Source organism: Syngnathoides biaculeatus, chromosome 10 (assembly GCF_019802595.1).
Source record: "Syngnathoides biaculeatus isolate LvHL_M chromosome 10, ASM1980259v1, whole genome shotgun sequence".
Classification (NCBI taxonomy): domain Eukaryota; kingdom Metazoa; phylum Chordata; class Actinopteri; order Syngnathiformes; family Syngnathidae; genus Syngnathoides; species Syngnathoides biaculeatus.
In genome coordinates, this window is record NC_084649.1 from 18849605 (window position 1) to 18861847 (window position 12243).

General features: G+C 45.7%; 1 protein-coding gene across 2 annotated transcripts in view; it reads left to right on the forward strand.

Annotated features, from left to right (window-relative positions):
* The window catches only part of frs3 (fibroblast growth factor receptor substrate 3), a 69869-nt gene that overhangs the window by 36753 nt on the left and 20873 nt on the right, over positions 1 to 12243 (forward strand). For both annotated transcript variants that reach the window (XM_061832013.1, XM_061832007.1), the window contains exons 4-8: positions 2990 to 3130; positions 3292 to 3379; positions 8782 to 8914; positions 11713 to 11847; positions 12033 to 12136. In XM_061832013.1, the coding sequence (XP_061687997.1) occupies positions 2990 to 3130; positions 3292 to 3379; positions 8782 to 8914; positions 11713 to 11847; positions 12033 to 12136 (601 nt within the window). The remainder of the gene's footprint in view (positions 1 to 2989; positions 3131 to 3291; positions 3380 to 8781; positions 8915 to 11712; positions 11848 to 12032; positions 12137 to 12243) is intronic.

The following is a 12243-nucleotide window of genomic DNA, read 5'->3' on the forward strand; positions in this document are numbered from 1 at the left end:
TACCTTTTAATCGTCTCATCGTATTTACATCATCAATTTATGAACTCGTTTTGTCATCAGAAATCAAGGGCAATGTGCTTTTCAATTGGTAACAAAAATGCTTGCGATATCTCAACTTCATCATTTATGATAATGATATTGTGAAATTTTGGTACAGATTTTTGCAAGAACCATGAAAATTGACGCAAATTATGGCTCGGCGGGCCACATAAAATCACGTGGCAGGCCGGATCTGGCCCCCGGGCCTGGAGTTTGACACCATTTCCTACCTTTTAATGCGGCAAACATGCAGTAGGTATCGAGGTCGTGCATGGTGACGTCACAGTTCGCGCGGCGCCATATTGCCGGTCAAACCGAGCTGCTCGGCAGCGCGGGAGTCGCCAATTAACACTCACATTTCTTATTGGCGAAAACTTTGACTTCGGTATTAACCCATTCATGGGCAGGGTGGCAATTTTTTGGCGTTATGAAGATAAAAGTCTCCTAACAGGCCGCAATCAAGGAAATAACACTTGTTTTTTTCTTTTAACGTTTAAAGCAAAGGGCAAAAAAGATGTACCCTCTCGCGGGCAGCGTCCTAAAACTGGAACGGGTATGTTATCAGTTCTGTGAGGTGATACATACTAGAAATATGTTTATTAATTAATTCTTATTCTAGAACGACACTTACGCATTAATAATACCAATGGATTAGCATTTTGAAGACAAACTTGGTTGCATACTGACCTTTCCCCCTTTCTTCTCTCGGAAAACGCCCTACGTGTACTCGAGGCAGCCATGTTGGGCCAGGAAGGAAAGGGAAATAACTCCCGTGCTAACTTTGACCGATGAGTTATCCTCTCCTGATATTAAATTATGGCTTCAGATTAAAACACTTCAATGTTTTGATATACTGAAGGATATAATGCGTGAAAATCATGATGTCCCCAAAATGAGACTCCGCCCACGAATGGGTTTTAAATATGGATCCTCTATGCCAAATATGTCTTAATTTTTCCACATACCTTCGTTCATTATCGCATTCTAAATGTCAAACTGTATCGGACAAAACTCTGGGTGTCGTGCGAAAAGACATATTTTCGTGACGGAATTAACTTTCAACAACGCTTTGCTTGACCGGCAATACAAAGACGTAAACATAAGTCACGTGATTTTATGACGTAGGTGCACGATCTCTATAAGGAAATAATGATCATCTTTTACTCACAAAGTGAATCCTTCAACGTCAGACCCGGGCCTGTTAGAATCATGTTCGTTCACGCACGGCTTTCGACGCACTAGTACACCACTCAAGAGCGGTACTGTTACAATCTGCCTAAACAGTTACAAGTTACGGTGGCGACACACGGCAATCCGACTTGAGGTCTTCCTGGCGGGGGCCAGAATGCTGGCTTCGCGACGCCGATCTCCACGGCGTTCGCTGGGACGGACAACAGGGCGTCTTTATCTCGCCCGGTTCTCAAGTGACACTGCGACAAGTGTAGTACGCTGTAGTTGTTGTGGTGACATTCAAGTCACGCGGGCCAATCGCTGTCTTTCTTCAGACGTACACACTTGGTCACATGATTACGCGTCCACTCTGGTGCGTTTACTGTACAGTCAAATGAGGAAGTGAATCCCTCTGGCAGCCGAGCTACGAAAACTGCATTTTTAGCACAACAGCCCAAGCCGAGTCAAACCCATAACGATATCGAGGCACTTTTCATTTCTTTTCATACACTTGTCAAATCGTAAACGTCGGATATTTTACTAGCTCGTGTGTCTATTTTCGACTTGCCCCGGGAGAAATCTGGAATCAAACTTTTGAGCCCTGGCTACATCAGTAGTAGTACCGCAAAATAAATCTTTTTTTGCAGCAACTGAGTGAATGATGCGGCGTCACGAGCGACTTGGGAGTTGGGTTTTTTGCTCAGGGGCACTTCAAGATTGGTCAGAAGAGCTGAAGATTGAATCTGCAACCTTTGAGTTGCGTGGCCCCAAAGCTTATATTGAGTTCAACGAAATTTTCATTGTTTTAAATTCATCTGGGTTATAGTATATAGAGTGGGGGGGGGGGGGGGGGAGAGCACTGTTGGTCTAGATCATCGGTGTCGAACTCGAGGCCCGGGGGCCAGATGCGGCCTGCCACATGATTCTATGTGGCCCGCAAAGGCAAATCATGTGTATCGACTTCCATGATTTTTGTTCAAATTTGAATAAAAATCTCAAACTGTGACATCATAAACGATGACGTTGATGTAGTGCAAGCATTTTTGTTACCAAACATCAGCAATAGTTTGAAAAAATTAGAAATTACCATTACCGTTGATTTCTGAGTCCAAAATCTTATGTGTAAATATGAAGGGTCAATTAAAGATTTTCATGATTTCATTCATAATGGTCTCCTGACAGAAAACCGTAACTACAACGTGGCCCGCGATAAAAACGAGTTTGACACCCCTGGTCTGGATGAAGTGTGTTTAGAATTTTTTTTTTTTTCTATTCTTAACAAGCCGACAATGTGCAAGTCTGTCCACACCCCTTTGACTTTCCCATCCGTGGCACACCGCCCCGAGTTCATTCCTTCCAACTGAACACATGAAAGTTTTAATGTGCTATTAATACCGTGACAAGATTATGGAAATAGCGAAACGAGCCGGGGCCCCCGTTTTTAGAAGACGCTCGCCCTCGTAAATAGCGCGCTTGTTGGAAGCCGCTCTCAGCCCGTGACATGTGATTCCGAGAGGTTATTTACGGCACCAGGACGGCGTACGGTGGACGGCGTCCAAACAACACATCCATGTGTCCGTGCGCACGCTTGACGAAGAAACCTGTCGCGCAGCTATAGATCACTTTCACTTTTTGATCATACTTTACGAAAGAGGGTGTCAAACTCCTTTTTTGGGAGATTTTCCTTCAGCGAGGATAGAACAATAATAATAGAACACAGCACATGCTTATGGTTAATTTACCTGCTCGTATCAGCCATTGAGCCAACTTGTGCCCTCAGGGATTGGCTACGCAACCCAGGTAGTGATTGCCTACGCTGCGGTGTCGTACATCGTCATCCAGGCCTGGGCGTTCTTCTATCTCTTCTCATCCTTCAGTGCGGAGGTTCCGTGGGCCAGCTGCAGGAACATCTGGAACACAGGTAGACCGCACCCGTCGTCACGTGCAGGCCATGGGAAGGACTTTGTTGAAGTTGTTACAACGAGTACAAAAAAAATTACTGTGTAGTATTTTATCGATATCAAATATTGTCTGTCTTGATCCATTTTTACTTTTTTTCCATTTATCTGATTGTTTCCTTAGATAATTGTGTTGAATTTGACAAAAAAAATGCGTCAAGTAATTGGACGGCACCGGCAAATTCGACAACTCCTGCAACGGAATTCTGGGAGTAAGTGCAGTTTAAATATTTGTTGGGTTTTTTTCATCATTACTAGATGTATTTTTTTTTTTTATCTTATATTACACTAGTAAATGCCTTGACTGAAAAACACTAAAATCAGACATCAGGCTATAGAAATGTCATTTTTGTAACTCCGGTCCCTGATCCGTCACCTTATTTGTGGTGGAAGGGTTTGTGTGTTCCAAGGATCCTCGGAGTTGGGTTGTCTGGGGCTTCGTGTCCCTGGTATGGTTACCCATGGCAAAAAGGTCCAGACACAGCACGGCTCCTTAAACCTATAGGATGAATACAAAAATTGGATCAAGGTTTCCCTTGGACGGATGTGGGGCACCGGGGCCTGGAGGTGGGACTCGAAGGAAAGCGCCTGGTGGCTGGGCCTGCACCCATGGGTCTCGGCCTGGCACAGCCGCAAACAGGAACGTGGGTCCCCCTTCCCATGGGCTCACCGCCTGTGGGAGAGGCCATACGGTTCAGGTGGAGTGTGAACTGGGCAGTGGCCGAAGGCAGGTCCCTCGCCGATCAGATCTCCAGCTACAAAATCCAGCTCTAGGAATGTGGTACTCAGCTCCGCACACGGCTTGGGAACTGGTACACGTCCTCTTGAGAGGGGTTGGACTCTCTTCCACTCTGGAGATGCCCACGGTCAGAGGCACCGAGCAATTGTGGGTATACTTATTGCTATGATGTAGTTCTGTTGACTTCATCAAGCCACGATCTCCAATTCTCACTGGAGCGGTTCGTAGGCAAGCATGAACCGGCTAGGATGAGAATCAGCACCTCCAAATCTGAGACCTTGGTCCTCAGTCAGAAAAAGGTGGCGTGACCTCTCCAGGTCGGGGATGAGATCCTGCCACGAGTGGAGGAATTCAAGTATCTTGAGATCTGGTTCACGAGTGAGGGAAGACTGGTGTGGGAGATACTTAGTATCAGTCCATTGTGGTAAAGAAGGAGAAAAGTCGAAAGGCGATGCTTTCAATTTACCGGTCGATCTATGTTCTTACCCTCACCTACGATCACGAGCTGTTGGTCATGACTGAAAGAACAAGATCCTGAATACAAGCAGCCAAAATTAGTGTACTCCGCAGGATGTCTGGGCTCTCCCTTAGAGATAGCTTGGTCATCCGGGAGGGGCTCAGAGTAGACCTGCTGCTCCTCTGCATTGAGAGGAGCCAGATGAGGTGGAAGGGGTATCTGATCTGCATGCCTCAGAGGCGCCTCCCTGGTGAGGCATTCCGAGTAAGTTCCACCGGAAAGCAACCCCAGGTCACGACCCAGGACACGCTGGAGAGACTATGTCTCTCGGCTGGCTTGGGAACGCCTCGGGATCCCTCCGGAAGAGCTGGAAGAAGTGACCGGGATAAGGGAAATCTGGGTGTCCCTGCGAAGGCCCCCATGACCTGAACTCGGGTAAGCGGTTAGAAGATGATGGATGGATTTTAGTAGCTCGAACACTAACCAAAACACAAGTGTAGAATACTCAGAAAGGGATTCTACCATCCGTTTAAGGATATTACTTAAAAATCTCTCAAGGAAAAAATAAAATCCCCATTGATACGGAACGACAAGATGAAAGTAGACATAGAATTTACCCTTTCGGAACTCTGCAAGCTGAAGACTCTCTTAACTTCTTGAATGAAATGTAAAAAACGCAATGTCGGATTGTAATGCCATTATAATCGATAAATGTGTTATGAAGAAGCGGCCGAAATGAGTTTCCTCCGCAGGGTGTCCGGGCTCTCCCTTAGACATAGGGTGAGAAGCTCGGTCATCCGGGAGGGGCTCAGTGTCGAGCCGCTACTCCTGACCAGATGAAGTGGGTGGGGTATCTGATTCGGATGCCTCCCGAACGCCTCCCCGGTGAGGTGTTCCGGGCACGTCCCACCGGAAAGAGACCCCGAGGACGACCCAGGACACGCTGGAGAGACTATGGCCTGGGAACATCTCGGGATCCCTCCGGAAGAGCTGGAAGAAGTGGCTGGGGAAAGGAAAGTCTGGGTATCCCTGCTGAAGCTACTTCCCCCGCTACCTGACCCGGAAAAGCAGTAGATAGTGGATGGATGGATGGATGGATGGATGGATGGATGGATGGATGGATGATCAGAGTAGTCCATTTTCCCCAAAAAGTTGCAGAAATGATTTTTAACTCTACTGATTAAAACAGAATGCGTGTAAATTGTTGTCCTTTTAACGTCTTGAGGAACAAATACTTGAAAAAAAGAGTGTTGCATTGTTTCTGGGTGAAAAAGGCAGATCGCCTCGTGATTCTTAGAGCTGGCAAATCATTTTGTCAGACAAGACCAAGTGTAGCCTGCCAGGGGGGCTGATTCGGAGACCCATCTACATAACGCAGAATCATGAACAGGAGGAGAAGCTGATTTTCCAGCAAAATTATGGCAACTCGCGTCGGCTGCTTCATTTCAAAAGAATGTCCCTCCTGAATGTAACCTCGCCTCCCACCTGCGTAACCGCACCAAAATACCACACACGCGTGCAAAAAAGTAATTCAGGGTCAGGAAAAGTCTTGGAAGTTAGCACTGGTTGTTTTGGCAATGCAACACAACCAAGTAAATTTACTGACTGGCCTACACACTGTATAGTTTTTTCTTCTGACAACTTCAACTCAGGAATGACATCCCCCCCCCCCATCCCTCCCCCCCCCCTCCCGTGACATCTGCCAATGAGTCATGCTCAGAGATTCTCAAAAGATAATCGGCACATAACTCGTGTCAACACCGCTCACCATAAATTAGTAGATCCCATCAAATTTCAAACAACATCTCGAGTTTCCTTTCAGAATCCATATTTTATGTTGCATACCCATGTGGAAAAATACTCGCACGACTGCGCTTCTGGACTGCAAAATAAGGAACGGCGCACAGTAGCGCAATCTTGCAAAAAATAAGTGTGCCCCAGTGACAATGTAGCAAAGCTGCTTTTTAGATTGCAAAACTGGATCTGACTATCGACAAAATTGAGAAAATTGTTACACTGAGACAGCCATGTTGCATTTAAAGGTCAAGTGTCATAAAATGGATGGATTTTAGTATGTTATCAGTGAAAAAAAACGGTATGGACCCATCCATTTTTTTCCACCACAAAACATGATTTTGACGTCTATGGCTTTTTGTAACTCCCGCCATGAAAATCCTCTTGAGGGATTTCTCTTTGACAAGAAGCAGGAAGTGACGTTGGAGGCAGGAGGACGCTCAAGAGGACTCGTTTGTTTCTCTTAGTTTTACCTGCGGGAAGCTAGCTCATTGTTCCTTTGTGTTAGCTAAAATTCCGGCTCGTTGCATTGGTGGATATTGCTCGAACACTCGGGAGGATGGAAATACCCTTCATAAGTGGGAAATGGATTGCACGGGTGAAAAGGATGAGCTCGTAACTTTGTGGGTTCCAAATGACAGATAGATGCATGTATATAGCTACTAAAAAAAAAAAATAATAGTTTGGGGGGGGACAACGTAATCCGTCTCTCATAACGTAACAAAAGATCCGCGTACGTTTGACAGGGGTGCTAAATGTGTCAATGTGCGCGTCGGACGGCTTCTGGGTCGGGCTCGCCGGCGAAGGTTGCCGCGTCGTGCCTCGTGGACGAGCACGGCTTGGCTGAGCTGCCTCATACATACTGTATGGGAGTCTGTTAGTTTGAATTGATCCGCATATCATCTAAATATGGCTCGAAACACCAAGGTGATATTGCCCACTCGATTGTGAGATGTTCTCTTCTTTGTAAAGAGCTTCCGTGTCTCATAGTAGATGGGCTGACAAACCGCCGGCCAAACCCGGGCTGGCTCATACATACCGTCTGGGAGTCTGTTGTTAGAAGTAATCCGCATATCATCTAAATATGGCTCGAAACACTAGGGTAATATTGCTCCGTACACTTCACTCACTTCTTGGAAAAGAGCTTCCGTGTCAGAAGGGGCGTGTTCGTCTCCCACAGTCGGGGCCACAGCGTGTTTTCAATGGCGAATGTCCCGGTGCGACGTCACGGACAGAAGATGCAGCCAATGTGGCGACCGCTTGGATGTGGAATGAGACTTCCGCAACTTTGCGCTCCCCGCTCATATTTATTTTTTTGGTACGGACATTGAAGTGAATAATTGAATAATAATTTTCATTTCAATATCTATTTTAGAATGTCTATAGGGATGACACTTGACCTTTAAGTTCAACTATACGGTTCAGGAGTCCACGAAAACCCGGTATCGCAGCGGGAATCAGCCATCCATCCATCTTCCTGTCAACGCTTATCTGGCATTCGTGTGCGGAACGGAAATGACACAAGGTCAAAAAGAGAATGACAAAAATGTTGCGACGCTTGTGATTTTGTTTGAAATTCAGCAAACGTGACATTGGCCTTCGGCATGTGCACTTTATGTCCACGACACAAAAGTCGTGAGTCGGGGTCACTTGTATCTCAAGTTACCCCTGCACTTGTAAATGCTGTATGGGGGAAAAAAAAAAAAAATGTATTACAGTTCTAAATTGTGTCAACATACATATTGGTTTGTCGACTGAGTGTATTTATTATTAATTATTACATTGCGCTCAAAATGAATAGCCCGAGTCTAATCTCATGTCAGGAAGTATTTGTTTAGCTCGCGAGAACATTTTATTTAAATTGTAAGCACTCAACAAATATGTATTTTTGGGAATGGACACTCTAAATTGTGTGATTGTGCATGTTACTGGTTCTTTGTCTGCCCTCTATGTGCCCTCGCTCAGAGCGTCCTGTGGGAAGATAGCTGGGATAGGCTCAAGCAGTACCGCTACCCCTGTGAGGATAAGCGGCTCAGAAATTGGATGGATGGAATGCCGGAAATTTCACACATTTCTTGTCTTTCGGAAGGCAGGATGAAAAAAAAACTGATCGACAAGTGATTAGACACATACAATATCATATTTTAGTCCTGGCGGCACGGTGGATCAGCGTTGTTGGCCTGACAGTTCTGAGGTCCCGGGTTCGATCCCGGACCCGCCTGCGTGGAGTTTGCATGTTCTCCCCGTGCCTGCGTGGGTTTTCTCCGGGTACTCCGATTTCCTCCCACATCCCAAAAAAAACGCAACATTTATTGGACACTTTAAATTGCTCCTAGGTGTAGTTGTGAGTGCGGATGTTTGTCTCTTTGTGCCCTGTGATTGGCCGGCGACCAGTTCAGGGTGTACCCCGCCTCCTCCCTGTTGACAGCTGAGATAGACGCCAGAACTCCTAGCGACCCTTGTGAGGATAAGCGGCTAAGAAAATGGATGGATATTTTATTCCTGGACGAAAGGATTATTTCTCAACATTTTCAAAATAAAAAATCTTGATTCTACGAAGTGAAATTACAGACGGCCTTGACTGAAAGCGTTTTAATGTCTGCTTGTGACGTTTGTCTCTCAAGGCGACGAGTTCTGGGGATATCCAAGGGGATAGAAGAGATCGGCAGCCTGAGGTGGGAGCTGGCCTTGTGTCTCTTGCTGGCTTGGATTCTGTGCTACTTCTGTGTTTGGAAAGGAGTGAGATCCACTGGAAAGGTAACACGCGTTATTTTTGTAGACGCACGTCCGCTCGTGTGAGTTTCACACAAAAAGCCACGTGATCAGAAAGCTGACAGCAACAAAAAAAAGGCTTGGAGAGACTGGAGACAATTGCAACATTTTTGACATTTCTGTCTCTAATTTTGAAATTTTTTTTAACCTAGTGGCATACAAAATACATGTGCAACACAAACGGGAAATGACTTCATTGCAAATACAGTGAGGACAATAAGTATATGAACACCTGAGAATAGTTGTTCACCAGGTTTGCACACACTGCAGGAGGGATTTTGGCCCACTCCCCCGCACAGATCTTCCCAAGATCAGACCAGTTTCTGGGCTGTCGCTGAGAAACACAGAGTTTCAGCTCCCTCCGAAGATTTTCTATTGGGTTTAGGTCTGGAGACTGGCTTGGCCACGCCAGAACCTTGAAGTGCTTCTTACGGAGCCACTCCTTGGTTTTCCTGGCTGCTACCACCCCCATGCTTCACAGTAGGGATGGTGTTCAAGGCAACTCATCATTCTTCTTCCTCCAAACACAGTTCATGGAATTATGACCAAAAAGTTCCATTTTGGTCTCATCTGACCACAAAACTTTCTCCCATGACTCCTCTTGTTAAAAAAATCATAGATTGTGATTTCTGGATTTTTCTTTTTAGATGATCTCTCTCACAGTGGACATGCACCTACGATGAAAATTTCAGACCCCTCCATGATTTCTAAGTGGGAGAACTTCCAATATAGCAAGAGGTTCAAATACTTTTTGTCTTCACTGTAGAAAAATTACAAATGTCCCAACTGTCCAGATCAGCTCTGTCGTACCTTGGGGTCAATTGTAAAATTATGAAATAAAGGCCATTGAAAGCGTTTGGTTCAAAACAAAAACACTGGTGTGGTTCTGCAGAGTAAGTAAGTTTCTTTCGGCTTGTCCCGTTAGGGATCGCCACAGCGTGTCATCTCAGATGAACGCACATATTTGTTTAGCACAATTTTTTTTTTTTTACACCGGATATACCCTTCCTGACGCAACCCTTCTCAGGGAGTGGAGGCCCCAGTGGGATATGAACCCACAACCGCTGGTTTATCAAACCAATGCTCTAACCACTGCACTATGGTGCCTCACAGAGTACAGGATTTAAGTACACTAACATCTGAATATTTTTCCATAAAACTGTAGAAATCGTGCCACTGTGCACTAGCAACAACAATCAAAGGTTTATTTTCCATTTCGCCTTACAAGGTTTCATCTTGTGCTCTACTTTTTTTTTTTTTTTTTTTTTTTTTTGTGAAGGGATTTTCTGTTGTCCAGCTTTTGGTGAGCTTCGAACAACATTTGGGCTAAAGTTCAGCCAAGTCCGTTTTTCTTCGGTTGACACCGGCTTTTTGAGCGGCTGGAGAAGTCGCTTGCTTCGTAGCTGAAGCAGAACCTTCGTCGATCGCTGGAGTAGAAGCTTGAGCGATAGTTGGAGCGGCAGAAGCTTTTTTTATTTTTTTGGTATTTATTTGTACTTGCTTTGGTGGCTGTAAAGCGTTGGCCTCACAATTCTGAGGTCCAGAGTTCGATCCCGGCCCCGCCCGTGTGGAGTTTGCATGTTCTCCCCGTGCCTGCGTGGGTTTTTTCCTCCCACATTCCATAAACATGCAACATTTATTGGATGCTCTAAATTGCCCCTAGATGGGATTGTGAGTGCGACTATTTGTCTCGATGTGCCCTACGATTGGCTGGCGACCTCGTGCCTGTTGACAGCTGGGATAGGCTCCAGCACTCCCTCGGGAGGATAAGCGGCAAAGAAGATGTATGAATGGATGGATGTATTTATTTGTACTTGCTTTGGCGGCACGGTGGATCAGCTGGAAAGCGTTGGCCTCACAGTTCTGAGGTCCAGGGTTTGATCCCGGCCCCGCCTGTGTGGAGTTTACATGTTCTCCTCGTGGCTGCGTGGGTTTTTTGTCCGGGCACTCCGGTTCCTTCCCACATCCCAAAAACATGCAACATTAATTGGACACGCTAAATCACAGGTGTCAAAACGCGAGGCCCGAGGGCCACAACTGGCCCACCGCGTGATTTTATGTGGCCCGCAGAGGCAAATCATGTGTATCAACTTCTGTGATTTTTTTTGTTTTTGTTTTGTTCAAATCTGTACCAAAATTTCAAATTGTAATTTTTGTGTTACCAAACAACAATAGTTGGAAAAACCCATTCCCCTCGATTTCTGATTCCAAAACTAGTTCATAAATTTCACGTGTAAATACGATGAGGCGGTTAAAGATTTTTTTTTTTTTTTATCGTTTCACAGCCATAACGGCCCTTCGAGGGAAATCGCAAGTACAATGCGGCCCGCGACATAAAATGAGTTTGACACCCCTGCTCTAAATTGCCCATAGGTGTGATTGCGAGCGCGGCTGTTTGTCTCGATGCGCCCCGCGAGAAATGTGACCGTGCCTGCTTTCTGGCGCCACTTCTTCACCTACAGCCTCAAGTCTAAAGGAATCACGCGGCAGGTGAACCATGTGATTCCTGTCTTGTCCCTGATTGGAGCAATTTGCAAGTATCGCAAGCGAGCCCGTGTTCCAAGTGCCTCTGGTCTCTCCCACAGCAGTAAATGCCGAACGGTAATCCACCAACATTGGGACGCAATCAACTATGGCCTAGTTCTGCTTGGTATCAACAAATGGATTATTACTGCGCATTGCTTCGCCTTGAGCACAGTTTAGCCTTGATCCCTTTTTGATTTGATCTAACGATTCCAATGTATTTCCCAAGCATTTAAGCCTCACGTGTCTCTCGTCGACAGGTAGTTTACTTTACGGCCACTTTCCCTTATGTCATGTTGGTTGTTCTGTTGGCTCGTGGACTAACTTTACCCGGTGCCATGGACGGCATCGTTTTCTACCTCTATCCTGACCCGACAAGGTTGGTGGACCCTCAAGTAAGTAATAACGTGCCAGGTGAAAATAAATCAAAATCAACCAAAGTACCATGGCGGGATGCACAATCAGCTGAATAGGCTAAATCCTGTGTATCAGATTAAATTCAAATATTGTAAAAAAAAAAAATTCTCGGTTGTTTGATCAAGGGAACGTAAATATTTCATTTTCTGACATGCACACTCAGGTTTGGATGGATGCAGGTGCACAAGTCCTGTTCTCCTTTGGGATTTGTCAGGGGAGTTTGACAGCCCTCGGCAGTTACAACGAGTTTAATAATAACTGCTACAAGTAAGTTCTCCGTCCCATCTGTGTCCCGTCTTTGCCCTCCATTTTCTTTCTGTCCAGCCCGTTTCTGCTTCAACAATATTTTCATTCATGGCACACGAAGGTCTACG